The sequence below is a fragment of the Symphalangus syndactylus genome, chromosome 3 (genome assembly GCF_028878055.3).
Source record: "Symphalangus syndactylus isolate Jambi chromosome 3, NHGRI_mSymSyn1-v2.1_pri, whole genome shotgun sequence".
NCBI lineage: Eukaryota > Metazoa > Chordata > Mammalia > Primates > Hylobatidae > Symphalangus > Symphalangus syndactylus.
Genome location: NC_072425.2, coordinates 78,192,672 through 78,220,517, shown reverse-complemented (window position 1 = coordinate 78,220,517; position 27,846 = coordinate 78,192,672). Strand labels below are relative to the sequence as shown.

At 43.0% G+C, this 27,846-nt stretch overlaps 1 protein-coding gene across 1 annotated transcript; it reads left to right on the top strand.

Moving 5' to 3' along the window:
- Positions 1-110: 110 nt before the first annotated feature.
- On the top strand, positions 111-27,557 carry FAM240B (family with sequence similarity 240 member B). Its single transcript, XM_055269961.1, has 3 exons — positions 111-227; positions 17,515-17,660; positions 26,961-27,557. The coding sequence occupies exons 2-3, from the start codon at positions 17,518-17,520 to the stop codon at positions 27,052-27,054; spliced, it is 237 nt and encodes a 78-aa protein (XP_055125936.1). The 5' UTR covers positions 111-227; positions 17,515-17,517; the 3' UTR covers positions 27,055-27,557.
- The last annotated feature ends 289 nt before the right edge of the window (positions 27,558-27,846 follow it).

Below are 27,846 nucleotides of genomic sequence, written 5' to 3'. Positions count from 1 at the left end.
GAAAGATATTGTCTGGTTCTGGTACTAATTTGGCTCAAATGACCTTGAAAGGTCAAGGGATTTCTGTAACTCCTCCACTCCATATATAAGGGCTGCAACAATGTGATTTCAGGACAGCATCTGTGGCCTTCCCGAGCTGGACCTGAGGAATCAACAGCAGGTCTGGGAGTCTTGCCCTTCTTTGCACCCTAGCCGGGTATCGGTCCACCTGCAAATTCATCTTTAAGGTACAGTACGTTGAGCTTGTGTTGTCAAGTGTGGGAATATCTCGCAACTTGGGCTGAAAATTGAAATAGACATCACCCCCCTTATATGTGTGTCCTTTATTGACCACTTGAATTCATTTTCTCTTCACCTTGAACACCTACGCTGTACCAATTGGGAATAACAGATGGGCCAGTAGATTTTTTTCCATCTCTGATGTTTTTCCATCTTTTCATAAATGTCAATAATGCAGAAATTTCATGTTAAAGAGTGTGGAAAAAGCCAGAAATTCGGGTCAATCTCACAGAGCAAGGCTCTTTGGAGATTAACCAAAATAAAGATATGTCTCATGTTGGTTGATGGATAATTTAGTCCCAAGGAAATGTTCATTGTAGATGCTGGATCATGGAAGCTTCTCAGGAAGCTGATGGTGGGGGGATTAATAATGAATTTGGGGTTTTTACTTGACTAACCTGAGACCTGGGAAATTCCACTGTAGAATTCCCTTTCTTCTGAGTTGATACAGTTGACTCTTCCCTAGCCCCTCATCAGATAGACTCAAGTGCATGAGCCTCACACAGTCAAGCTTCAATAAATGTTATTTGATTAAATTGATATTTAATTTAAAGTTTATTATAAAAGTGAGTTCTAGCACTCTTTAAATGTAAGTTAATTAGAAAAGTAAACTTAAGAACTGCCATTGGAATTATGACTTTTCCAAATTGATAACATTTTACTGAAAATTGAACTAATCCTCTCAATAGATGTACACTGTAGAAAAAACTACTTTTGCTGGGGGCGGTGGGGGGGATGCAGAGAAACAGAATTGCTTATTTATCAAAGAACAGTCTCCTTTTGCTAAAGCCTATCTAATTATTGATATTTGCCCTTCACATATGTGCAAAGCAACTAGATACCCTCATTTGAAGGTGAAAAAACTGAAACACAAAGCCCCTGTAATTTTGAAGATACAGATTATTCCCTTGAACTTGAGGCTGATGATTTTTTCCTGACTATTAGAGCCAGACGGACCTCAATGAACCTGTAGATCAAACACCTCAACTCTCAGATAAGGAGACTTACAAACTCTTTTAAAAAAAATAACTTTTCAAAAAAGTGAATGAAACTCATAAAATAAAAAGCATCAAACATGTATTTTAGAAATAACTGTATGTTAGTATTAATATGGTAACTCTAAGCCAAATAGCATTCAAAGCAAATAGGAGAAACAAATTTTAATTGACCATTTAAAATAACTATCTACAGTTAGGACTTTGAACATTTTTTTTTTTTTTTTTCACTTATCTCAAACTATGTATCTGTCCTATTAGCATAAGAATGCAATGAAACTGATTAATGTTTGTGTTTATTTATTTAAATTATAATTATTTTTTATTTTTGATGCAAAATTGAACTGAGAAATGTATTGGTTACTTCTCTATGGGCGCTGCCATGACTCATCAATTCATTAATTCACACATATTTTTTGAGTTAGAAAAGCCAATTGCTTTCTATGGTCTATCTTAAGGTGGTCCATTCAGATATGTTCTCCTGAATCCAAGACCTGAATCTGTGCTTGTCTTTTCATTAAGAGGTGAATACATTGACATCCCATACTTTTCTGTCATTGAGACTGGAAGGACCTCTACAGAAGAAGTTCTGCGAAGTCCACAAACATTCCAACACTCCCGTGACAGCAGAGGGCAATATGGAATTATGCTGTAAACATTTCAGGGTACATGGACTTTGACCTGCAATTATACTTCTAGGAGTTTATGCTACAGATATACTTACAGATGTGAACAAAACATGATTTACTCTGGACTTTTTTGTAATAGACCCAAGCAGGAATTAATTCAAATGTCCATCCATACTAGAATGGTTAATTATGGCATATCCATAAACAGATTACTACACAGCCATGAAAAACAATGTATGCTGGCAAGGAAATATTTTCTTGGTTGAAAAAGGCAAAATGTTGCCAGGCGCGGTGGCTCACACCTGTAATTCCAGCACTTTGGGAGGCTGAGGCAGGTGGATCACGAGGTCACGAGATGGAGACCACGGTGAAACCCCATCTCTACTAAAAATACAAAAAATTAGCCAGATGCGGTGGCGGGTACCTGTAGTCCCAGCTACTCCGGAGGCTGAGGCAGGAGAATGGCGGGAACCCGGGAGGCGGGGCTTGCAGTGAGCTGAGATAGCGCCACTGCACTCCAGCCAGGCGACAGAGCGAGACTTGGTCTAAAAAAAAAAAAAAAAAAGGCAAAATGCAAAAGTGTTTATTGTATGGCCCTGCTTGCAAAAACAACAATATTTTGTACACATGCATATATATGCTTCTAATAAGATGGAAATACAAATATGACATCATTAACAGTGGGTGTCTTTGGGAAGTGTTGCTGACTGCAGTAAAGTAAAATGGGAAACACTTCTTTGTTTCATATCCTTCAGTGCTTTTTGAAATATTTTACCACGTGCACAAAAAGACATTCACATTTTTAAAAACAGAGTCTTAAAGGAGCATCTTTGCTAACAGTGTAAAACTTTGTAACTCTTGGCCGGGAGCAGTGGCTCACGCCTGTAATCCCAGCACTTTCGGAGGCCGAGGCGGGCGGATCACGAGGTCAGGAGATCCAGACCATCCTGGCTAACACGGTGAAACCCCGTCTCTACTAAAAAATACAAAAATAAATTAGCCGGGCGTGGTGGCGGGTGCCTGTAGTCCCAGCTACTAGGGAGGCTGAGGCAGGAGAATGGCGTGAACCCGGGAGGTGGAGCTTGCAGTGAGCCAAGATTGCGCCACTGCACTCCAGCCTGGGCAACAGAGCGAGACTCCTTCTCAAAAACAAAACAAAACAAAAAAAACAAAAAAAACCCTTTTAGGGTGAGACCACTGCACTCAGAGTCTGTCGCTATACTCAAGAATATTTTTTAGTAGAGACGGGGTTTCACCCTGTTAGCCAGGATGGTCTCAATCTCCTGACCTCGTGATCCGCCCGCCTTGGCCTCCCAAAATGCCGGGATTACAGGCGTGAGCCACTGCGCCCGGCCAAAACTTTGTTAACTCTTTGACCAAATTATGCTGGGGATTTTCTTTGAATAAATGATGGCATGCAGTAATTTCCATGTGCATCCCAAATATGTAGACCATCCCAAGAAAAGGGAAACAAAGGGAGAAGCAGCCTAAGAGAGGGAAGCCGAAGCCGCTAGGAGCCCCCTGCTCTTTGCTTCCCGGGGCACTTCCCTCCACACCTCCCCGAGGGTGCTGAGTGTGCTGTTCTTCCAGACGCCTCACTGTGTCCTCCGGAGGCTGTTCTATTTAGACCTGGCTGCCTCTCTGGGGCACCACAAATTTCTGAGGAGTTACACTTGATTGATGGAAAGCACACAGTGTGGGTCAGGAATGTGGGACATCCACCCCACAATTCTATTCTCACTCAACAGGGTGACAGAGATCACTCATGAGCCTTCGTTCCAGGTAGTCCATTTCTAAAAGTAAACAATGTTTCTGAAAATGCAGCTATTTTGGGAAGTCAGTTCCTGGCTAGAGCCCACTCAAGAAATATACATAGCCCGTTTCCTGTTCAGGAAAAAAGTAACATTGATTAGTGAAGGCCTAATAGCCACTGGACTGGCAGTTTGGTGAAGCAGAGGGGAGAAACAATATGTTAGCCAATTTTTGTATTTTAGCCACCTTGCCTTTTTAAAAGCTTTTAATAGGAGCAGAATATAAGATTTTCTAGAGAAGTAATTGCTTTTAGCTCTAAATTCTTTGGAGAATTTTGACTGGCAAGTGGCATGAGGGGATGACAGGTTCTTTGTCCACTGAGCACACTGTGTGAAGGGGACCATTTTTAAAAAAAAATTATTTATTTTGGCCGGGCATGGTGGCTCACGCTTGTAATCCCAGCACTTTGGGAGGCCGAGGCGGGCGGATCACAAGGTCAGGAGATTGAGACCATGGTGAAACCCTGTCTCTACTAAAAATACAAAAAATTAGCCGGGCGTGGTGGCGGGCACCTGTAGTCCCAGCTACTCAGAGAGGCTGAGGCAGGAGAATGGCGTGAACCCGGGAGGCGGAGCTTGCAGTGAGCTGAGATAGCATCACTGCACTCCAGCCTGGGTGACAGAGCGAGACTCGGTCTCCAAAAAAAAAAAAAAAAAAATACACACACATATATATATATATGTATTTATTTTATTTTAGTTTTTTAAGATGGAGTCTCACTCTGCCACCCAAGCTAGAGTGCCGTGGCACGATTTCAGCCCACTGCAAGCTCCGCCTCCCCGGTTCAAGCGATTCTCCGGCCTCAGCCTCCCAAGTAGCTGGGATTACAGGCATGGGGCACCATGCCTGGCTAATTTTTGTATTTTTAGTAGAGATGGGATTTCACTGTGTTGGCCAAGCTGGTCTTGAACTCCTGATCTCAGATGATCCACCTGCCTCAGCCTCCCAAAGTGCTGAGATTACTGGCTTGAGCCACTGCACCGGGCCAAGGGTACCATATTAAGTAAGGTCCTTGCCCCACAGTAGTTAAGGGTCTAGTTGAAGGGACAAGATTATGGGGTCAAAGCCCCAGAGAAAAGAGACCTGCCTTGGCTCCTGGTCCCAATCCAAACAGGCATAGAGGCAAACCCAGGAGCATCTCTGTGCATGGCAGAATGAGCTTAAGGACCTCCCAGTTCCCTTCTAGTCACAATTAAGTGACTAGACATCATATTGAACAGCCCGGTTGTGACCAATAAAACTGCAGTGGTTAACAGTAACCGGGAAGGGATGGTGCTTTCTTGTTTTTTTTTTTTTGTTTGTTTGTTTTGTTTGTTTTTGTTTTTTGAGACGGAGTCTCACTCTGTTGCCCAGGCTGGAGTGCAGTGGCGCAATCTCGGCTCACTGCAACCTCCGCCTCCTGGGTTCACGCCATTCTCCTGCCTCAGCCTCTCCGAGTAGCTGGGACTACAGGCGCCCGCCACCACGCCCGGCTAATTTTTTTGTATTTTTAGTAGAGATGGGGTTTCACCGTGGTCTCGATCTCCTGACCTCGTGATCCGCCCACCTTGGCCTCTCAAAGTGCTGGGATTACAAGCGTGAGCCACCGCGCCCGGCCCTGGGATGGTGCTTTCTCTAGTTGCTTTCACTTTGTTTTATTTCAACTCTATGTGTACCCAGTGTACGTTTCTCCAGGAAGCTAAGGCATAGTTAGCTACATGGTCCATGGGGAACTCAGAAGTTTTCTCTATTAATCCATGTAAGCCTCAAAAACTAGTGACCCAAAGGCCAAGTCCAGCCAACAGACATATTCTGATGCTCCGCACAGAGCTTTGAAATGTCTGTAAATTATCATCAACATTTAAAAATAAAGAAATTACATGTTTTGAAAATCAGATTTCCAGCTTCTTTTGAAAAACTTGAATATCAGGCAACTCTGGGACCATGCCCCATGGGCAATAGTCGGTTGGAGTTGAGTGGCAGTGTCTGTTTGAAACAAGCCGTGCATTCGAGAATTTGCCACAGAGCCTTCTAAACACACCAGGACTCCACAGGCTTCTGAGCTTGTGGCCTCTGACCTATCGGTAATCCACACAAGGATATAAATTAGGCAGTCCAAGATTTTATTAAGCACTTATTGTGTCAGGCAAAACATTTTCCACAGCAGCCTTTTCCACTGAAAACTGGTTAATTGGGAAAGTACATGTTGTTCCATTTTACAGATGATAAAACAGAAACTTAGTTCAAGTAACTTGCCCTATAAAGAGTGTGGGGGGGGGGTCTCCTAACTCCTAGTCCTGGACACATGACACAGGGCTAAACAGCAGGACGCTGCTCGCTCCAGGACGGACTATCTCTTTGTGCATTGAAAATGTTCCTCAGGCAAACAATGCTCCTTAATTCCTGTCTGCTGATGGTGTCATGTGCTTTTTACTTTTTATTTCAAAATAATTCTAGATTTAGAGAAAGTTACAAAGATAGTACAGAGTGTTCCCATATACCTGTCACCTAGCTTTCTCTAATATTAACATCTTACATAGCCATGGTACATTTATCAAAACAATAAAATTAGCATTGGTACAGTAAAATTTACTGCAGAACTTATCAGATTATCTCAGTCTTCCACTACTTATTGTTTGTTTTTCCTGTTCCAGGATTCAATCCAGGATACCACGTTGCATTTATTGGTGTATACATCTATCAATCATATCTCCTTATTCTCCTCCAATCTGTGACCGTTTCTCAGTCTTTATCTTTCATGACCTTGACACTTCTAAATGAACAGTGTTCAAGTATTTTGTAAAATATTCCAGAATTTGAGCTAGTCTGCAGTTTTCTCATGAATAGACAGCATTCTGGTGTTAGGAGAAGTGCATCATAGAGTCAGCATGTCACATCATGTCACATCAAGGGACACATGATATCCACAATACTTATTAGTAGTGCTGAGAGCCTTAACCACACTTATTTAAGGGGGTATTTGTTTATCCACTGTAAAGTGACTACTTTCCCCTCAGTCACCAAGTCATCCCAGACTGAAGGGGAGGGGGACTTAACTCCACCTTCTAGGGAGAGGGGAGTATCAAACAATTTGTGATCGTATGTTAAAACCACCAATAATTATTAAATTTTTAGAGACATATCTTTGATGTCATGTAAGAATTGTGTTCCTCCTTAAAATGTCATCCACTCATTTTACCACTGAACAATGGATTCTGCCTGCAATAATTATTACTGTGGTATTATTGCTGTGGTGTTCTCATGGTGATTTTCTCTTTTCCTCATTCTTTCTACACTTATTCACTGGAATTCTTCTGAAAGTAATAGTTGTTTTTTCTCCTCCATTTGTTTATTTCAATAATTTGTATTAATTTGAATTCATTCTTTGGGTTGTAACTAACATCATGTTGTTTATTTTGTTGTGCATATTGTTCCCTCTTTGGATATTGAGAACTCTCAAGTTGACTAATTCTGCAATGCCCTTTACCTATTTTTTTAAGCCTTTGTTAGCTTGTGACACTACAAAATGTGTTCAGGGTTTATTTACAGAGGTTGGGGCTCTGCATAAGAAGTTGTGAGAGGGAGGGTGATAAATGGAAGAGAAGCAAAGTAAATAGCAATTTTTCTCTTGAAAGGAGATAAAAGTAGTGTTTACTTTTTAACATTCACTTGGCAGTAATTTCAAAATTACAGAAAGAATAATTCAAACAATTCCTCTATAGCATTAGCCAGATGCACCTATCATCACCATTTACCCTGCTTATCATTTGCCTTGTCAAACTATATCTTTTCTAAATCACTTGAGATAAGTTGACACATCATAATCCTCCCCCTCTAAATGCTTCAGTGGGTACTTCCCAAGAACACAGTCATCTTCTTACATAATTAGAGTACACTCATCAACTTTGGGAACTCTATAACACTGATGCAATCCTGTAATTGTCCATGTTCCAGTTTTGTCCGTTGATTCAATACTGACCTTTACAGCATTTTGAAATCTAGTTCTTGAACAGATGATGAAATCTAGTTTTTTTTTTTTTTTTTTTTTTTGAGACGGAGTCTCGCTGTGTAGCCCAGGCTGGAGGGCAATGGCGTGATCTTGGCTCACTGCAAGCTCCGCCTCCCAGGTTCACGCCATTCTCCTGCCTCAGCCTCCCGAGTAGCTGGGACTACAGGTGCTCACCACTATGCCCAGCTAATTTTTTGTATTTTTAGTAGAGACGGAGTTTCACCGTGTTAGCCAGGATGGTCTCGATCTCCTGACCTCGTGATCTGCCTGCCTTAGCCTCCCAAAGTGCTGGGATTACAGGCGTGAGCCACCGTGCCCGGTCGAAATCTAGTTCTTGAACTAGGCTGATGTTTATGAGCCTACTCATCCTGATCCCTGGAGAGGTACCTATCACTCCTCTCCTGGGTGAGGTTCCTATTTGATTTAGTCAGCAAGGCTCCCTGAGCCCACCGACAACCTGGCAGGATTGAGCACGCAGAACGGACCTGGATGGATCCAAGCGAGACCCTTGCAGAGCATCTTAGAATAATTATAGTCTATGATGACAGATGCTAACTAGTCCTTATTTTTCTGGGGCACACGAACTTTCCCCTAAATGAAGGAGGGAAGTGGCTCAAACTGTGGGACGTGATGACAGGACTTTTGGCATCAGACATTGTGGGTTCAGAGCCCAGTATCAGCGCTTACTGATTCTGTGACTTAGACAAGAATTTAAACCTTATACCCCTGGCTTCTTGTCTGGTTACAGGGAAAATAATAAGATTTATTTCCCGGAGCTCTTGATATCATTAAGTGAGATAATTTTTAAGATCACATTAGCAATTGCCAAATATGATTCATTGTTCACTGTCACTTCTGTGATGTCAGCACCCAATGAATAGACATTCTGGGTGCTGTGAAATCAGCAGGTCTGGACTCCTGGCTCGCCCCATCATTAGCTCTGGAGCTTGGGGAAAGTCAACCTCTCAGATTCACTTTCTCACTCACAAATACAGGAATAGTAAAATCTAGCACAATATGCTGAGGATTAAATGAGATGGCATTTGGTACTGTCTGCAATGCAGGTTGCTAATAGAAATATAGATAATGATGATGATACATATTTATTATTGAGCAGATACTATGTTAAGTACTTTTCATGCTCCATTGTCTCATTTAATTCCCAGACCAATGCATTTTTCATGTGACAAAAGAAAGCTTCATAAGTGTCATATGGACTAAAAGTCACAGGGACTTCTCTCATAATTGTGTGTCCCTCTTTCATGACTTGGTGTCACCCCAATGAATTCAGGTAAGCTCTGAGGGAATAACAGGGCTGAGTTATTGTGGACACTTCCAGTATAAGCTTTTTTCTCCCATGTAAGTCCTTTTTTAGTTAAAACTCCAAGCTACCCAAGAACTCACTCATATTGCCCAGATGATGTTGTATTTCCCCTGAGCCTCCTCCTAAGACTCAAATATACTGCCGGCAAAATTTGAGGTGGCTTTGAAGGATATTAATTACAACGAGATTGTGCAGAGGGACTCAAGACTGAAATTCAAGTAGCCTGACAGAATTTTGGAGGGGAAGTCAAAAAGAAAATGTCTGTAATCCCAGCACTTTGGGAGGCTGAGACAGGCGGATCACGAGGTCAGGAGTTCGAGACCAGCCTGACCAACATGCTGAAACCCTATCTCTACTAAAAACAAAAAAAATTAGCCGGATATGATGGCACGTGCCTATAATCCCAACTACTCAGGAGGCTGAGGCAGGAGAATTGCTTGAACCCCGGAGGCGGAGGTTACAGTGAGCAGAGATGGAGCCACTGCACTCCAGCCTGGGCGACAGAGGGAGACCCTGTCTCAAAAAAAAAAAAAAAAAAGAAAGAAAAGAAAAGGAAAAGAAAATGTTTTCTGAAAAGTGCTAAACTAAGACACTAAGCAGCGCACTCCCACATTGCAGTCCAGCTTCCATCTGAGAAGGTGAGAGAGGAACGGGAGGAAGCTCAATCTGCCCTCTGTCCAGTGGGGCCTGAAGGTGCAGTGGGAGGAGAAACCAGTCCAAATGTCTCCGGCCACAGTCAGGTGGAGACATCTTAGCTCCCAGACCGAGAAACTTTGGACCTAAAGATATTTTCACCATGGGTGAAAAAGACCACCTGAGTGGAAATGGAGTGACAGTGAGTCGCCTGCACCTGTGGAAGCAGAATCTCCATGTGAGGGGGCTAAACAAACAAACACGTTTGGTGCTGGTGTCAGAGGGAGTCTAGTTTTTGTTTGTTTGTTTATCCTTACCATGACCCACATGAAACTGGCCACAGTGAGCACTTCGACAGAAAGTGCAGAGAGGAAAAGGGATGTGTGTCTTGATGTGGTGCACGGGGAATCATCTTGGGAGAAAGTTAATCTAGTTCTGCTTTGAGAAAGCAGTGATGACTTGCGCATTGCTCTCAACAGATTCAACTGGATGCCTGCTTTCTTGGTACCCAGCTGTTGTCATGAGCTGCCATCTCTCTGTCCCGTGGCTGGGTGGTTTGCTGGTGATGACACAGGCTTTGGAGTTGGGTGTGGTTTAAATCCCAGCTCCATCACCATTAACAAGGTGACCTTGGGCAGTGGCTTGCCTCTTTGTACTTCCTCTGTAAAATGACGGTAAGAAGAGAGTTGTTGTGAGAACTGAAGGTAAGATGTAGAGCGCTTTGAAGAATAAAAGGTATTCAGTAAGCACTCAATAAAGAGCATAAAAGTAAGCCAGAGACCACAGACCTGCAGCCCACCAGCCAGTAGGCAAAGATATGGTAGGCAGTTTTGTCTGACCACTTGGTGGGGGCAGACCTGCTCCTTTTCTGAACTCACTTCCACGCCCTGTTGTTGCAGGGCTGAGTTTCATTTGCCAAAACCAATGCATTTCCCCCCGCTGCCTATACTTTTAAAAGGAGAACTATTGCCCTCTACCCATGAGTTTATAAAACCTGGGGAAACAAAAAGATAACTGTAGTAAACCTGATTTTTAAAGGTGGGAGTCAGAAGCAGATAATATTCCTAAATGTTTTTTATAAAAATAACCAGAACAACTCAAGTATGTGGCCTTCTGGACACTACAGTTATTTAAATTTCCTGCTCCTGCTTTTTGAGCCCCTGGGGAATGGAAGACAACACAGTTATCTGGGTTCTAAGAAAAATAAATGATCTTATATTCTGAGAGAACCTCAGGTTTAGAAGGAATTTGAAAGACATCAAGGCCGAGCGCCATGGCTCACACCTGTAACCCCAACACTTTGGGAGGCCGAGGCAGGCGGATCACGAGGTCAAGAGATTGAGATCATCCTGGTCAACATGGTGAAACCCTGTCTCTACTAAAAATACAAAAATTACCTGGGCGTGGTGGCGTGCACCTGTAATTCCAGCTACTCAGGAAGCTAAAGCAGGAGAATTGCTTGAACCCGGGAGGCGGAGGTTGCAGTGAGCCGAGATCGAGCCACTGCACTCCAGCCTGGCGACAGAACAGGACTCCATCTCAACAACAACAAAAAGACACCAAGAGCACATACACACTCCCCTGAGAAGTCTCTTCTCTTCCATCTGCATACACATGGGATGAAAGTAGCAAGTGGAAACTTAGAAGGCATGTGAGTGTGCACCTCTGAAATGGAGTTTATAAACAAAAATCAATTGCACAACAATAGAATGGAGACACTGAGTTTGAAAAGTTGCTCATGTAAAAAATAGGAGCTTAATCTTATAAATCTTTAAAAGTGGCTTAGGAGGGTTCAGGTACCTAATGGGTTTATGTGTCTGCACATTGCTTAGTATTTCTTATTTCTGTGACAACAAAACCCTACCAATCCATCCCCCAGGAGATCACAGCGGCTTTCCCTTCTTCCCAACCACACAGAGAGAACAACTTGAGAAACTAGCGCCTTTCCACTCTCATTTGAGCCCCGACAGGGGCAGTACCATATGCATATGGCATAGAGCTAATGGTTGTCTCTGCCTGGGCCAGGTGCAGAGGCAGAGAGAGCCACTGTCAGTGCCTAGGTTTTCCATCAATACCGCCAGGGAAATGTAGACATTTTTTATTTCCTGTTTCCTGCCTTATTTTGATGTTTTCCTAAAAATGCTTTTCTAAAATTGCTATCAATTCTGTTCAAAGAGGGCAACACCAGCTACAGTGAGCCGAGTAAATGGGAGCAATAAATATAAAACAAGTTTTTTAAAACTGGAAGGAAGAAGATGTCACAGCTCATCTCAAACAAAATGCACTTTCTTTTACAGAAGTTCTTGCACGTTGTCATAGTTCTAACTGCTGAAGTTCAGGTTCACCAGCAGTTTTCAGTAAAACAAGCAGTGATGCTGTGAAATAACATTGGAGGGGTTGAGCCCAAGAGTCAGCACAGTGGCAACTGCCAATTTTAGTAAGACAGTCACTCCTTAAACATGTTCAGCATCACTCAGTAAATGTTATTATAGGGCCTGACCACAGAGAGCCCACAAATATAACATCCTAAGTGATGTAAGGGTGAAACTCATCACCAAGAGCTTTGCTAAAGGCTTCTCTGGATGCGGTCCAGCACTGGGTCTGGGACAAGATGGGAAGCCTCTTATCCCCATGATCTAAGTCTTTCTAATTCTTACAGCCCAGCAACAGAGATAAATAAGGCTTCAATATGAGCTGAGTCAATAAGAAGCAAAGCATTTGATATCATGTATAAAGACAAGGAGACTGTATTTAGGTGGTGGTTCAAATTCAGTTAACACTTTTGATGCTTGCCAGGGATCAGGAGATGCATTGTGAGTTCCCTGAACAAGCATGTGGCATGCAGGGAGGGGCATTTGGGGACTGAATGGTGGGCTGTGTTGAGGGCACTTTCCTGTATGTTACCACACTTCATCTCCACTTTGTGGCTAAGGAAAGGGGCTCCGAGCAAGTGAACGGCTTTCTTGCTCAAGTCACAACAGTGCAAGTCCTCCACTGAGCTTTCTCTCCATTCTGGTTGTCAGGATGCAGCCTCCTGGCCTGACAAGGGAGGTAGGGATGCAGCTGTGTTTCGCAGACAGGACAGCTGTGTCTACATGACCCCTAGTGGGTGGGCTGTGGCTTGGTGAAGAACTCCAATCCCAGTTCCTGCTGGAATGACAGCAATAGCAAGTCTGACCAGCCAGAATGGTATCTGCATGCTTGGGTGCAGAAGCAGGATAGAGGGCTGCCCCGTGAGACAGCGTAGGAAGGAGGAAGGCATAGAGAAAGCAAAATAGTTCAGGGTGCCCTGCAGGGAGAGCACAGGGAGGAGGTTTCGAGAAAAGCTAAGGAAGAAAGACATGGGCTCTATCTGCAGATAGAGAATGCACCCACTAGGAGGGGCAGGTAGGTAGCCCTCTGACTGCACCCAGCCAAACGCCGTGTTTTCTTCAGCCAGTGTGGTGTTGGACCCTTTTGGAATGCATGTCTTGAAGCAGAGCACGTGCCCTTCAAGACCTGGTGCCACTGCTCCCAGTGGCTTCACTCGTTTGGGATGCTTACGGATCCCTGAAGACATCTGAGTTCATGTCCCCTCCTAAGTCCTTCCAAAGCTCATGCCCACTACTCTCAAGCTACTCTATGAAAACAGAGACCCTATAAATGTTTTTCGATCAAAAAGGAATGAGAAGCAGAGCTGGCATGCATCAGTTTCTTCACAGCCTGATTTCCTTTGGGTTCACCCTAATTTTTTTTTTTTTTTTTTTTTTTGAGACCGAGTCTTGCTCTGTTGCCCAGACTGGAGTGCAGTGGCACTGTCTCAGCTCACTGCAATCTCCACCTCCCAGGTTCAAGCAATTCTCCTGCCTCAGTCTCCTGAGAAGCTGGGATTACAGGCATGTGCCACCACTCCCAGCTAATTTTTTGTATTTTTTTCTTTTCTTTTCTTTTCTTTTTTTAGTAGAGACGGGGTTTCATCGTGTTAGCCAGGATGGTCACCATCTCCTGGCCTCGTGATCCACCTGCCTTGGCCTCTCAAAGTGCTGGGATTACAGGTGTGAGCCACCACGTCTGGCCCAGGTTCACCCTGGTTTAATTTACTCCTTGGGTGTGTAGACACCACCCTGCTTTCAGCTATTTTCTGTAACCCAGTTCATGACTGTGCAAATACAGTATCTGCTAGAGTAAATCCTCCTTCCGTATCCAAACCACACCTTCCTCCCAAACAGAGAGGATGCAAAATGCCATGCGGATGTGAGCAGGCTGTGTTCCTGCACGGGCCTCTCTTGTTTTCATAATGAAGTTCTTTAGAATAAAATGTTCATTATCAATTTTGAGAAAAGAGGAACATTTCAATGAGTACCTGTTTGACCAAGCTATCCTTTTTCTAAATACCAGGTACCTAGTATGAACTTGTAATCTTTAGGGGTATTTTGTAATTTAAAAAAATCTGTGAAAATATTATGCACATAAAAGGCATTACCTTTTTTTTTTTTTTTTTTTTTTTTTTGAGACGGAGTCTCGCTCTGTCGCCCAGCCTGGAGTGCAGTGGTGCAATCTCGGCTCACTGCAAGCTCCGCCTCCCAGGTTCACGCCATTCTCCTGCCTCAGCCTCTCCGAGTAGCTGGGACTACAGGCGCCCGCCACCACGCCCGGCTAATTTTTTTTGTGTGTGTGTTTAGTAGAGACGGGGTTTCACCGTGGTCTCGATCTCCTGACCTCGTGATCCGCCCACCTCGGCCTCCCAAAGTGCTGGGATTACAAGCGTGAGCCACCGCGCCCGGCCTTAAAAGGCATTACCTTTTGCATACTTACATTGCAAATTCTGCATTTAACACCTTCATCACAGTTAAAAACAAGCACTGTCTTCTTATCTTGAACTTGTACATCAGGAAAATGAGATGCCTTAGATATTCCTGGAGCCTGAACAAAACCCACAGGAAACCTAATTGCTAGAGGAGGGCATGCATTCCACAGCCTAGTTCTATGAATGAAAATGTAAAATCAGATGTATTTTGTTAGTGGCTTCTCTTTCAATGTCCAGTGGCTAGAAATTTATTAGAATTCTGTGCACTGAATGATTAGCCTGGGAAAGAAAATAAGTGAGAAATATGCCCTTGAAAGATAGGAGCGGGTCAGGCTGGAGGACAGTCCCAGGGTTGAGAGAGAAATTTCAGAGGCTCCACGGCGCAGCCCCAGCCTGGCAGACTGCAGAAGGTGACTGGATGTGAGCGTTTCCCTTACCCAGAAAGTAGAAAAGCAATCCACGCTCAGACCCTCAATGTCTGAGATACTCCAAAGGGGCCGGATCTTCATATGAAAAAGATAATTTGGAAGGGGGTCATTTAACTTGAGTAACTGAACACCCATTAAATGCTTCAATGTATTAAAAACAAAATACGACTGAGCTTCTGTTCAAGAAGCTCTACCTCTCTAAGTCACAAACACCCCAGCGTCCATCAGTCACAGGAAGGGGTAAGGTCACTGAGCGCCTGAAGTGGGAGAGGGCACCTAAGTCAAACTTCCTCTTTCCAGGGAGTGTCCAGGAGCGGTAGGAAGAGTGCAGGCTCCAGGTGCTGACAGCCACACTGCTCTCAAGCTATGGAACCCCAACACCATCTATCAATGCCTCTGAAAATCAGCTCCTTTATGTGCAAAATGAGATGTGAATTAGCTCGATTTAGCTATTCCACAATGTGTACACATTTCAAAACGTCATCTTGTACACAATTATATACAGCTTTTGTCAATTTAAAAATATATTTAAAAAGTATTTTTAAATGTTTAATAAAAAATAAAATGTTTTAAATAAGAAAACAATGGCCCTCACGTAGCTGTGTGTGACCAGTGAGAACCACCTGCAGAGCAGCTGGCACTGAGGAAAATGTTCTCTCCCTCTTCTCTCCCCGCGTCTCCTTCAATCGTCTCTACCCTGACCTGCCTCGCTGCCACCGCCCACCCGCATGCTCAGTGGTTTTTTCTAGGGCAGCTCTGACTACAGAAATAAGCAGGTGATTGGAAGATGGGTCCAGGAAGAACACCGGAAGTGGATTCTTAAAATCTTTATCCAATACCCAAAGCTGTTTTCAGTTGCAAGCTTCTTCTTACCCCAGTACACTTACACATGCTGTTCCCTTCAAGTGGGAAGCTCTTGTTGCCCCTCTGATGAGAGCATCATATTCTACTATTATACATATAAGTGTAATATAAATAAAGTACAAATTATTCTATATCATAAATATAAAATAATAAATGTTATTTCTTCTCTGAAGCTTTTTTTTTTTTTTTTTTGAGATGGAGTCTCACTCTGTTGCCCAGGCTGGAGTGCAGTGGCGCAATCTCGGCTCACTGCAAGCTCTGCCTCCCGGGTTCACATCATTCTCCTGCCTCAGCCTCCCGAGTAGCTGGGACTACAGGCACCCGCCACCACGCCCTGCTAATTTTTTTGTATTTTTGTAGAGACGGGGTTTCACTGTGTTAGGCAGGATGGTCTCCATCTCCTGACCTCGTGATCCACCAGCCTTGGCCTCCCAAAGTGCTAGGATTACAGACGTGAGCCATAGCGGCCAGCGTTTTCTCTGAAGCCTTTTCTAAACTCCTCTCTCGCCCCTAATCCTTTGGGTACCCCAGGAAAACCCAGCTTGCACGGGGTCATAGGGACTTTGTAGCTGTGGAGTAAGGGACCAGGTCTCTTTCCAGTCTCCAGCCAGGGCTGAAGCATTTCTCTGAGCAGGAGCTGCCAGCAGGCAGGGAGGGATCTGTTGTGCAGGCATTTGTGTCCGCCTGCCTGATGGCACTACTGAGATCTGGAAAGTGGGCCACGTTAAGGTAAAAAGCAAACATTTTTGGGTTACATATGTGTCCCTTCAGAGGATGTGTATACATATGCTGAACGAGCTTGCTCCGGACATACCCATTTCCAAATGCAGCGGGCACTTCGTGTGAGCAAAGAGGATCTGCAGAGCAAAAAGCACTGGCTCTGAAGACCGACAGACCTAGGTTCAAATGCCAGCTCTTCCATTTTCAGTGATGGCCACAAGCAGATTCTCTCTCTAGTTTCCTCATCTGAACAGTGAGTGGAGACAGAGCTGTAGTGAGCATCAGACGGGACAGTGTGTAAAGCGTACCCGGCCCACACTGGGTCCTTGATAGACAGCAGAGGCTCTTGCTATTCTGTGAGGAAGGATGGAAAGAGCACACTGTTAACTGGTTGTTGGCCATTTGTCATGCATGAGGCTTAGCACTTTTGTTGACGATGCGCATCTTACACATGCACACACACACACACAACTGAAGTAACTGTTAAAGGACAGTTTTTTAAGAAAGCTAAAATAATGAATCATATTCAAATATAAAATGAAGAAGTATCAAATATTTTATTTTACTTATAAATAAGGAAAAAACTAGTAAGATATTACAACTGAGTCAAAAGAAAATTTTAAAAACACATCAATGAAAAAATTGATATTCGTAGGTATAGCAATTGCATTCCACTGCACAGAATTTATTTGGATTTCTCTGTTCATGAACCATTTTCATTACTATAATTTTTCTATAATTTACAAAATTGTCAAATAGCTCAAAGACAGTGAAAACGGCAAGCCTTAAAATCAGATAATTTGGAAGAGTTACCAGATACCCTTTTTGGTTTTGTCTAATTCAAAATTTTTCATGATGTTTTCTGGCATAGCTATTATTATTCCCATTTGCAGTTGAGGAAACAGACTTAGAATACAAGTGTGTGATGTGTCTACAGTCACCAAAAAAAAAAAAGTGTAAATGGCAGTGTCTACATGCAAGCTCATCTTTCTATCACTCCAAACGTAGAGTGGCTTTGTTTAAAGAACTGAGATTTGCTTTACTTGTATATTTCAGGGGATGAACAATCAATACATCCGTCGAGAAGTCTTCTGCTGTGAAACTTGTCATGAGCTCAAAAGCTTCTGGGAAAAAGAAATTAGCAAACAGACTTTTTACCGAGAACTGGAGGAAGATCGTCAGGAAAGAAGCGCCCTGAAAAAGTATGTGAATCATTTCTCTATTATTACTTTTAAAGTGGATTTCCCAGAGATATGCCAGATATGAAGACGGAGGTAGGGAATTCTCTTTGGTACCCACTGCTGTAGGAATGGACATATGCTGGACATGAAAGCATAAACTCTGTGCAGCGACAGGAGGAAATGCAAGTTCTCATGAGGAAATGGGAGCAAGGCTTGGAAGGAAGAAGTTCACTGTGCTCACAGGTCCCAGAGGAGGAGATCACACATGCATGTCCCACAGGGCCAGAGGGGAAGCTCCTGGTTTTGGTCAGGTGGGAGAAGAGCTAGCGGGAACCTCTCAGCCACAGTCTTTATTGGGGTTTCTACGAAAAAGGCAAGGCGGTGCAGAGTGTGTAATTCAAGATTAGTTAGTTTGAGTCATTCTGGCAGGATTTGGGCTATAGGAGTGGTTTCCAGTTGCCTGGTACCTGGACCCAGGATAATCAAGGGCAGGGGAAATAGTGGCTCACTGTATGAGAGTCAGACAAGGAGGTGGTTAAGGCTACAGACTTGAGATTGGTTGGTCTGGAGATTGGCCAAGCCTTTTGCTATCACTAAAATAGGGCTAGTCCTAGCAGGGGCAGTCTCTCCCCAGCCAGCAAACTTTGTAAGATGTCAAAACATCATAAAACACAGAAAATAGAAAACATCACCAATGCATCCACTCATTCAGTCTTGCAAGTATACCAGGGTTTTTCCACCTCAGCACTATTGACATTCAGGGCCAAATAATTCTTTGTTGTGGAGGGTTGGTCTGTGCTAAGATGTTTATCAGCATCCTTGGCCTCAAAACATTAGCTATCTGTAAGATCTCCACACACATTGTGAGAAGCAAGGCCACCTGGAGGTCAAAGTTGTCCCTGATTGAGAACCAATGACTCAGAGATATGGACAAGACTTTTTTTAATACAAAAAATGAAGTTATGTTATTTATGTCTTGATAAACTAAAACAATCTGTTCGCTACCCTTTCTCTGTTACAATCTTTAGCACATGTTGTTACACTACATTTCAGGGTTAGGTTGACAGATATGTATATCTGTGAAAAACTAGTGTAATAAAAAGATCCCTCATCTGGGATAATATGTATCAAGATTCTTGGGAGAAGGGTAATGTGGTCTTTCCCTCACTGGCAAGTGAACTTGTTGTTCTATTCCAAGGAGTCTGCTGAGAGATGAAGGTTTGCTTATGTGGGAAGACGTGTCATGTGTGTCAACCTCAATCTAGATGCCAGGGCCAGCACCTACCCTCACACGTCAAATGCCTTGGAGCAGAAGGATCAGCTCAATTCTTTTGGGCCTGTCCAGGTTCTCTGTCCCTAAAATGGGAGAGGCTAGCCAGGCTGTCTGTCTGCTAGGATGTCCACTTGCAGATGGAATGGTAGTCATGTGTTCCCCACAGCAGAGCACTGTGATTCCATGTTTCTGTGTCTGCCTAGTGCATGCCGAACTGAAAACATGAGTAATTCACATGTGTAAAACTCAAAGTGAATTTCTAAAACAAAATCCTTTCTTAAGCCCAAGAGGACCCTCCTTCCATACCCAGAGAAGAGCTCTGCCAACATTCCAGCCACACTCCTGGTGGCCTAATGGGCAAAACTAGGCCTTCCTACATGCTAGAAGAGTCTCATGTTAGAGCATCCAATCCATTAGATTCTCAGGGAAGTGAAGAGAGTCCGTTGTGTGGTCCCCACCATCTTCCGTCCTCCAGTCCTGGCCCACGAACCCACTGGAAGCCAGATCCCATCTTGAGCCCTGTGCTGTATCTTCCCTTCCAGAAAGCAAAACTTGCAATATGATCTTATTTTTGTCAAGATAGTAAAACTTTTAAATATATAGTATGTAAAGGAAAAAGATTAGAAAAAAATACACTAAGATACTGAAAGTGGTTATTTTTGACCAATAGGATGACAGATTGTGTGTGTGTGTGTGTGTGTGTGTTTGTGTGTGTTCTCCTATTTTTTCCAAACTCTCTGTAATGATCCTGTGCCATTTTTAAGTAAAAAATAAGTTATAAAAATGGCAATCAATTGGAAATTGTCCATAGAACAAAATGCATTAATTTTCCAGGCTCCCATGTTCCCTAGAAATGACCCCCTCTTCTAAAGTTTGGAGCAGTTTTCTCTACCTTCTATGACTGAAAGAATAAATCTTTGTGCTCAGCATGAAACATTTCATCAGTCTCCCCCAACTAAGTGTTTAAAGACAAGATTGCAGCGGCCACAGGACTCAGAACCAGGATACCACCAGGAGCCGGAGAAGCGAGGCCACTCCCTGGGTCCCTCCTTCAGCCTCGAGGCCGCGCACCAGAGCCATCACGCTTATCAATTGTGAATTAAAATTCTCAAAAGCCTTTTTAATTGGTTAAACAATGAATTAAAACCTCGTGGTTTTACTGTTATTTTTGCTGATAAAAAAAGCAAAGCAAACACATACACATCCCACATGAACCAGGTTTCACAAAAAATCTAGAATTTTTAAATTAGAACCAAAATGTCAGAACATTTGCTTAAATCCCCGCTGATCTGAGCAAATAGTTTGAAACACTGTCCTAACAAAGTAATAATCTCCCAACATATACTTGCAGACCAATAAATATCATAGACCCCTGAGTCCCTATTCCACCCCTGTGGGCTCTGCCTCCCCCAACTCCACTATATGCGAATGCCCACCCTCCAATGTACACATACACACACACACACACACACACACACACACACACATAACACACAGGCCTTTTTAAATTCTGCCCTCAATTTATAAAAGGCAAATCCAATCCACCGTGCAATCAAGAAATGTTCTAAATGTCTGAGTGAGCAGTAGAGACAAAAAACCTCCAAATTTTCCACCAAACCCCTTTGTTGACAGGAGAACAAATCCAATAATGTCTATGTTCCTCTCCCTCTGCTGGGCTAACCTGGCAAGATGTTGTTCCAGAGCTGGGTGGAGTGTGTTAAGCACACACCTGTGGGTTCAGTGACTCAGAGAAGGAAGCTGGGGATGGAGAGAATCCATTTTTCCTAGGAACTGATGTGCTATATCTGGCAGAAGTCCTGGGGTGAGATCACAAGACAAAGTGGGTGGCCCCAGAACTGGGAACTTCTTTAATTTCTCTGAGTCTGGAATAGAGAAAAGCAACAGAACATGGATGGGTTAGTCCCCCAAAGAAGTTGGAAAGTGTTTGCAAACAACTGATCAAGGCAATTTGAGAAGAGTCGAGTGTCGTGTCGGCATGATGTGTGACCATACCTCCTGGTTTGCCTGGGGCAGTTTGGATGGACACCTACCAGTTTGGTATAATAATTGACTGCAGTCTGTTTTATTTTCAAAAGTATCTCAGTTTAGATAATAAGTCTTATGGACACCTAAGTGCCCAGCCAGTAGCTATAACTAAGAAACTGGACAGTGCTTATATGAACTACTAATGTTTTCAGGCAAGAAGTGTCATCTTCAAAATACCACTTCATAATTTAGCAGATGTCAACAGTGTCAGGTAGACATTAAATCTGGGGGTGCATCAAGCCTCACCCCAAAACCACTCACCTCTCTCTTGCACTGAAGCTTGCTTATCGATTGTATCAATTAGGATGTTTTCAGCTTCAGGCAATAAGATAATTGGACTCAGAATCTACTAGCCAGATGAAATCTCTATTTCAAACTTTTTATAAGACAAGAGTTACTCTACAAAGAATAAGCAGGGAGAAAATTTTTCGTCAGATTTTTTCATTCAAACTGAAAGGATAGGAAATGCAGCTGGTAAATTGAGTTGGTCAAATGAGTATGCCAAAGCTTGTCAGCCTGTGTGAACGGACTGAGCTCTGCCCCTTGACCAGAGATGTAGCCAGTGAGCTGCAGGCCACAAGGAAACCAGACTCAGGCCCGCCTCTCCCCACTATAAAAAAACAATTGTCAAGGCATGCTTCCTGCCTACGAGAATGGAGTAGGTGTAGCAAAATCATCATCTGACTTTTCATACTAAAGTAAAAGCATAGAGATCAAGATTGGAGTACTGAGATCTGAAATGGGAGATCAAGAATTCAGTCAACTCTAAATTCCTTGAGGACACGGAGTACTCAATTGCTCTTCTTTACATAGCATAGTGGCCACAGAAGTGCCCCACTCAGACGACCTTCAGGATCATTTGCTTTGGGAGCATAGATGACTGATAGTGCTGGCTGCTGCCTTTCTGGATCCACCATCGTGTATGAGCCAAAGCCATGCTTCTCCCAGGCTGCTCCCAGCCAATTACTGAGGGTGGCAGAGGTGCTAGTTCCAGGCAATTCCTGCATGACATGGCTCCCCTGGGGGCAGCATTTGCTCAGGGACTTCCCACCAGCCCAGCCCAAGCTTCCTCAGAACAGTGCTGTGGGGTGGTTTCTTCCTACTCAATCGTTATCTCCCCCCTCTCTTTTCACAGATGTCAGACCAGCGCTGAAGTCTAAAGGCTCTTCTTGACTGCTTCAGTTTCCTCCCTTCTTTATTTTTCGCAGATGTTTCCCACAAATCTGCTTCTTGGAGGACCCAAACTGACACATATGTTTAGTGCCTAGCATAAGATGGAAAAATACAATTATAGATCCAGTTCTCCTCACCCATTCCAGGAATAACATCATGATTATGGCTTAAGAGTCTCACAAATATCATCCTGCTTTCTAGGTAAGCCCCAGACTTATCAAGGAGAATCTGTGCTCCTAGGAATTAACAACTCCTCCACAAATCAGAAGAATCTAGAACAAGAAATAGTAAACATTACTTGGTCTCCATTTGAAAAGTGAGGCCAATATTTCTAGGCTGAAGGTAAAAATATTCTCTCTGAGCTTTAGTGCCAGTCCTATGGCTCTTCTGATGTATCTGAATTTGTAAGCCAAGTTTTAAGCATTATCTTCCTCCTATGGACCTTCCCTACTTAAAAAGGAAAGCCCCACATATAAATTCGTATTCACCGGTTTACTGAGAACCCCAAAATAAACAGAAGCAACACAGTAATGAAAGATACCAACAAAAAAGGAGCAGCAAAGTGTCTGAATATTCATAAAACAAGATTTAAAAGACATTTGGGTAGATGGACACCTGAATTCCTTACCATTTAGCAATAGTGTATAACTGCTATAAAAAGTGAATAAATATATTATGAACCCTAGATTCCTATTTATTTTTCCTAGAATGAATGCATCATACCAAATGTGTTAATTCAGGTCCTCTAAGAAGCAGAGGGCAAGAGGAGATTAGATGTGGAGGAAGCACCTGTGAATGAAAAATTGGAAGGAAACTGTGGTGTGCTGATGAATGTTTACCTGGCCCTCTGGAGGAAAAATGTATGTGTGTATATACATACATATGTTTACAAGTCTGACTGATATGAAAGCTGTGTAGCACACAATTTATAAACAATAAGAAAACGCACAATGCCCATTATAAATCCCATACAGTCACGTGATTCTCACAGAGAATAATAATGAAATGTGATTTTATTCATTTTTGCCAACCTCTCGTATCTGGGCCAACTGATGGTTGCAATTCAATCATAATTTGAAAAAAATCATACAACAAGTAAACATTTGATTACTATCCAATTCAGAAAAGAAGTCATGTTATTGAAGATAATAGTTTTCTAGTACTGAAAGAATATTTCCTCAATTTTTTTTGCTATTTATAATGTATTAGCTATAGACATGACACACTTCTAAATTTAATCCATGTTAACATTTTGTCCATCGTTTAAGTTGAGACCAAGGGTCAGCAAACGTTTTCTAAAAGGAACCAGTCAGTAAATATTTTTGGCTTTTTTTTTTTTTTTTTTTTTTTTTGAGACGGAGTCTTGCTCTGTCACCCAGGCTGGAGTGCAGTGGCGCGATCTCGGCTCACTGCAAGCTCCGCCTCCCGGGTTCACGCCATTCTCCTGCCTCAGCCTCTCCGAGTAGCTGGGACTACAGGCGCCCGCCACCACGCCCGGCTAATTTTTTTTTTTGTATTTTTGGTAGAGACGGGGTTTCACCGTGGTCTCGATCTCCTGACCTCGTGATCCGCCCGCCTCGGCCTCCCAAAGTGCTGGTTTGGCTTTTTAGGTCATATGATCTGCATTGCAGCTCTTTAGCTGTGCCATTGTAGTGTGAAAGCAGCCATAGCCATATGTAAATAAAATATGTAAACAAGTGGGCAGGGCTATATTTCAATAAAACCTTATGTACAAAATGGGTAGCTGGCCAGATTTGGCCTTAGGGCCAAACCTTAGTTCAGACAATGAACAAAAGGATACATCAAGTCATGTATGATTTATAGTGTTTGCCAGCTTCCATGGTGTAAATATTCCCACCACAGTCTATTTCAAGCTACCAGTGAGATGTCAATGAAGACAAGTTCAGAAGAGGTGTTTGGTAGTAACACCTCATCATGTAGTACTTTCACCATAACAGGTGAAATAGACCTAAGCAATCTGAAGAGCATAGATTGTAAAATGCAGTAAAATAATTAGGAAGTCATGAATTTTGCATAGTCAGTGTCCTTGTTTTAAAATAATTATGTTTATATAATTTACTTTTAATAATGTCTATATTTAAAAATTAGCTTATAAAATTCCTGAAAAGTTAATAATTGGTTTTCATGAACTGTTATGAGCCAGCATCACCACACCACAAAGCCAGAGAAATGAAGGAAAGTCATCAGACTGTGATGCCGGTCTGACCTCCATGAAGGAGAAAAAGAAGGAGTTAGAATTGGGAAGACAGCAGGGCAGCCCTGATAAGTTTTGGCCAGAGTAATGGGGAGTCAGTGAGCCAAAGCCACCTGTTAAAGAAGTTCTGCAGTTTGCTGGGATGGGCCTGCATTAATACTACGGCCATGCCCAGTCACTGTCTTAGAGCAGCCTACAAGAAGTTTGGCCTTGGCATTGATCTGAGGCAAATACAAAAGGAAAGAAGCTGCAGCCACCAGTCAACTTTGCTCCTCACATCTGAGTGGTGCATTTTCATGGCCACCACACTCAGTAAAAGTTACAGTCCCTTTTGTTAATGAATGAATCCACATTAGATTAAGAAGTGCATCAAGTTCAATGAAACACCCAGGCAGCAGCCCTTATTAGTGAGCTTTAAAAGATCCTAGGTGACAAAAGTCATGTATTTGAAGGCAGATTTAGTTACAGAGGCTTTCATAGATGTGTAACAAAAAAAACTTGTGAACCTGGGTATTCTCCAGGTTGGAGAGGTGGATTACAAATTAAAATATAGGATAAATACTTAATAACCATGATTTAGAAATATAATTATGAAAATTACTAATCTGTAGATATCAAAGTAGAAGGTCATATAAGCTCAGTAAATCATCCCTTTTTTTTATTTTTGAGATGGAGTCTCCATCTGTCGCCCAAGCTGGAGTGCAGTGGCGTGATCTCGGCTCATTGCAACCTCTGCTTCCCGAGTTCAAGCGATTCTCCTGCCTCAGCCTCCCGGGTAGCTGAGATTACAGGCGCCCACCACCATCCCAGCCAATTTTTGTTTGTTTGTTTTTAGTAGAGGTGGGGTTTCACCATGTTAGCCAGGATGGTCTCGATCTTCTGACCTCGTGATCTGCCTGCCTCGGCCTCCCAGAGTGAACGTCTTGATGGTACTGCCCCATGTGCCTCATTCTCTGACAATATTTCAACTTTCAGGCCCTGCTTGCTCATGTGTTTATGCAACAGGCACTACCCAGCAACAGGCCCGTGAGCCAGATTCTTTCCATTATTTCCTGGGCCCATAATTAAGCAGAGTTGTAAGTAAGCAGTTTTCCTGAAGCCAGTCTGGTAATAGGTGCCTAGAGCCTTCAAAATATTTATACCTTCTAAGTGGTAATATTTCACCTCTGGGAGCCACTCCGAGGAAAATAGACTGGGATGTGGAAAGAGTATTAAGTATTATACTCCTTGTAGCGTTATTTATAAGAATGAAAGATGAAAGTGAATTCAATTTTTAAAGTTCTTTTCTGTTTATTCTGATTTTCCTGTAATAAGCGCATATTATCTAACCCCAGGACCTCAGAGCATGACTCCAGAATCTTCCCATTCTTTGCCGGGCCCATAATTGAGCAGAGTTTAATATCATCCCCTTGGAATTTAGGAATTAGATATATGAATCTGAGGGGAAACACACACGTTCAGACTGCAGCAGATTCCAAGCCCATTGTTTGAATATAGATACATAATGTTCCGGCACCATTTGTTAAAAAGCCTATCCATCGTCCACTGAGTAGCCTTAACCCCTTGTGAAAAATCAACTGGCCATATTACTGTGTATTTATTTCTGGACTTTCTGTTCTATTCTGTGCTAATAATCTATTTGTTTGTTCACTGCCTTGATGATGGTAACTTTACGTTAAGCTTCAAATCAGGTAGTGTGAGTCTTTCAACAGTGTTCTTCAAACTTCTTAAGGCTAATCTACTTTTGCCTTTCCATATAGAAGTTGGAATCATCTTGTTGATAGCTACAGAAAATTCTTGCTGGGATTTTGATTGGCATTACATGGAATCCACCTATCAATTTGGGAAGGATTACATTTGGGATAAAGCCATCTATCCATAGACTATGCCCTTGTGACTATTCATTTTTTTCTTTATTCGTTTGTGAAAAGCATTGGTTTGTTGTTGTCGTTGTTGTTGTTTTGAGACGGAGTGTTGCTCTGTCGCCCAGGCTGGAGTGCAGTGGCACGATCTCAACTCACTGCAAGCTCCACCTCCCAGGTTCACGCCATTCTCCCACCTCAGCCTCCCCAGTAGCTGGAACTACAGGCACCCGCCACCACGCCCAGCTAATTTTGTTTTTGTATTTTTAGTAGAGACGGGGTTTCGCCGTGTTAGCCGGGATGGTCTCCATCTCCTGACCTTGTGTGTGATCTGCCCGCCTCGGCCTCCCAAAGTGCTGGGATTACATGCGTGAGCTGCCGCGCCCAGCAGCATTGGGTTTTTAAAATTATTACTTTAAGTTCCAGGATACACGTGCAGAATGTATAGGTATACACGTGTCATGGTGGTTTGCTGCACCTATCAACCCGTCATCTAGGTTTTAAGCCCTGCATGCATTAGGTATTTGTCCTAATGCTCTCCCTCCCCTTAACACAGGAACAGAGAACCAAACACCGAATGTTCTCACTCATAAGTGGGAGTTGAACAATGAGAACACACGGACACAGGGAGGGGAACACACAGTGGGTTTCTTTTAAAAGTATCTTTGAGAAGAAAAACAAAGCCACGGTTCAGTCGACCAGCATAGCTGGAGACAAATGCACTGAGCATGTGCACGGTTTCCCCTCCGCAGACTCAGAGAAGAATGGAGGCAGAGGCTGGAGAGGAGGCTGAGGATGCTGGACAACCCTGATGAGAAGGAAAAGCCGACACACACCGCAGACTGAGCGCTGCCTGCCTCACCAACTTCAAAGTTAGCAAGCGACCACTTTTCTAGGGGAAAAAAACTAACACCCAAGTTATGCTTACTTACTAAACAGGACGCTCTCTATTTATGCTTCCATTTGCTAGGGGATTTACATGTGAAACCTCCCCCAGTGCTAATGGGAGTTATTATCCTGCTCAATCCCCTCTGCACAGAGGACAGGATGACCGCAAGTGGGATAGGACGCTTGGGCTATTTAATAAGAAAGCTCTTGGAATTAGCACTCTCCAGGTCTCACAGACCCATGTAGCCTAGTATATTTCCACATTTCCTTCTCATTTTGAAATGTTTCAAGTCTTGAGACATTTGAAGTGTTTTCTCTAAGCTTACTGAGGGCAATGACCTTGATGAAAATTTGGCTTCGCCAGGTCTCCTGGAAAAAGAGTCATAAAATCTTGTCCTTCTTTCCCTGCTTTTTGTGAACACAGAAATGTAACTGCTTGCAGAAATAAAGCTATTATTATAGAAAGAATTTAACAATATGGCTTGAAAAGGAACTCAATTAATTTATTTCTTCCTGTAAATGTGTTGTTTTTTCTTCATAAACGGGTTTATTTAGGAACCTGCAATGAGAGCATGCAGATAAACTTGGTTGCCGCGCCCTCAAGGTCAAGTCCCCCATGTGAACTCCCTTCACACTTGCTGAGTTAGTTCTCTGGTGGCACAGCAGGTGTCCAGACACATTCTGGAATTTAAAGTCACCCTCACGTTAGCCTCCTCTCAGGCCCCAAACACGATCACAGGGCAGGTGGCC

What these genes read in the sequence shown, in the direction of transcription:
- FAM240B (XM_055269961.1), top strand. Translation starts at nt 17,518, where the DNA reads ATGAACAATCAATACATCCGTCGAGAAGTCTTCTGCTGTGAAACTTGT. An exon ending in GAAAGAAGCGCCCTGAAAAA is followed by an intron (nt 17,661 to 26,960) that starts GTATGTGAATCA and finishes TCCCCTCCGCAG; the next exon opens with ACTCAGAGAAGAATGGAGGC.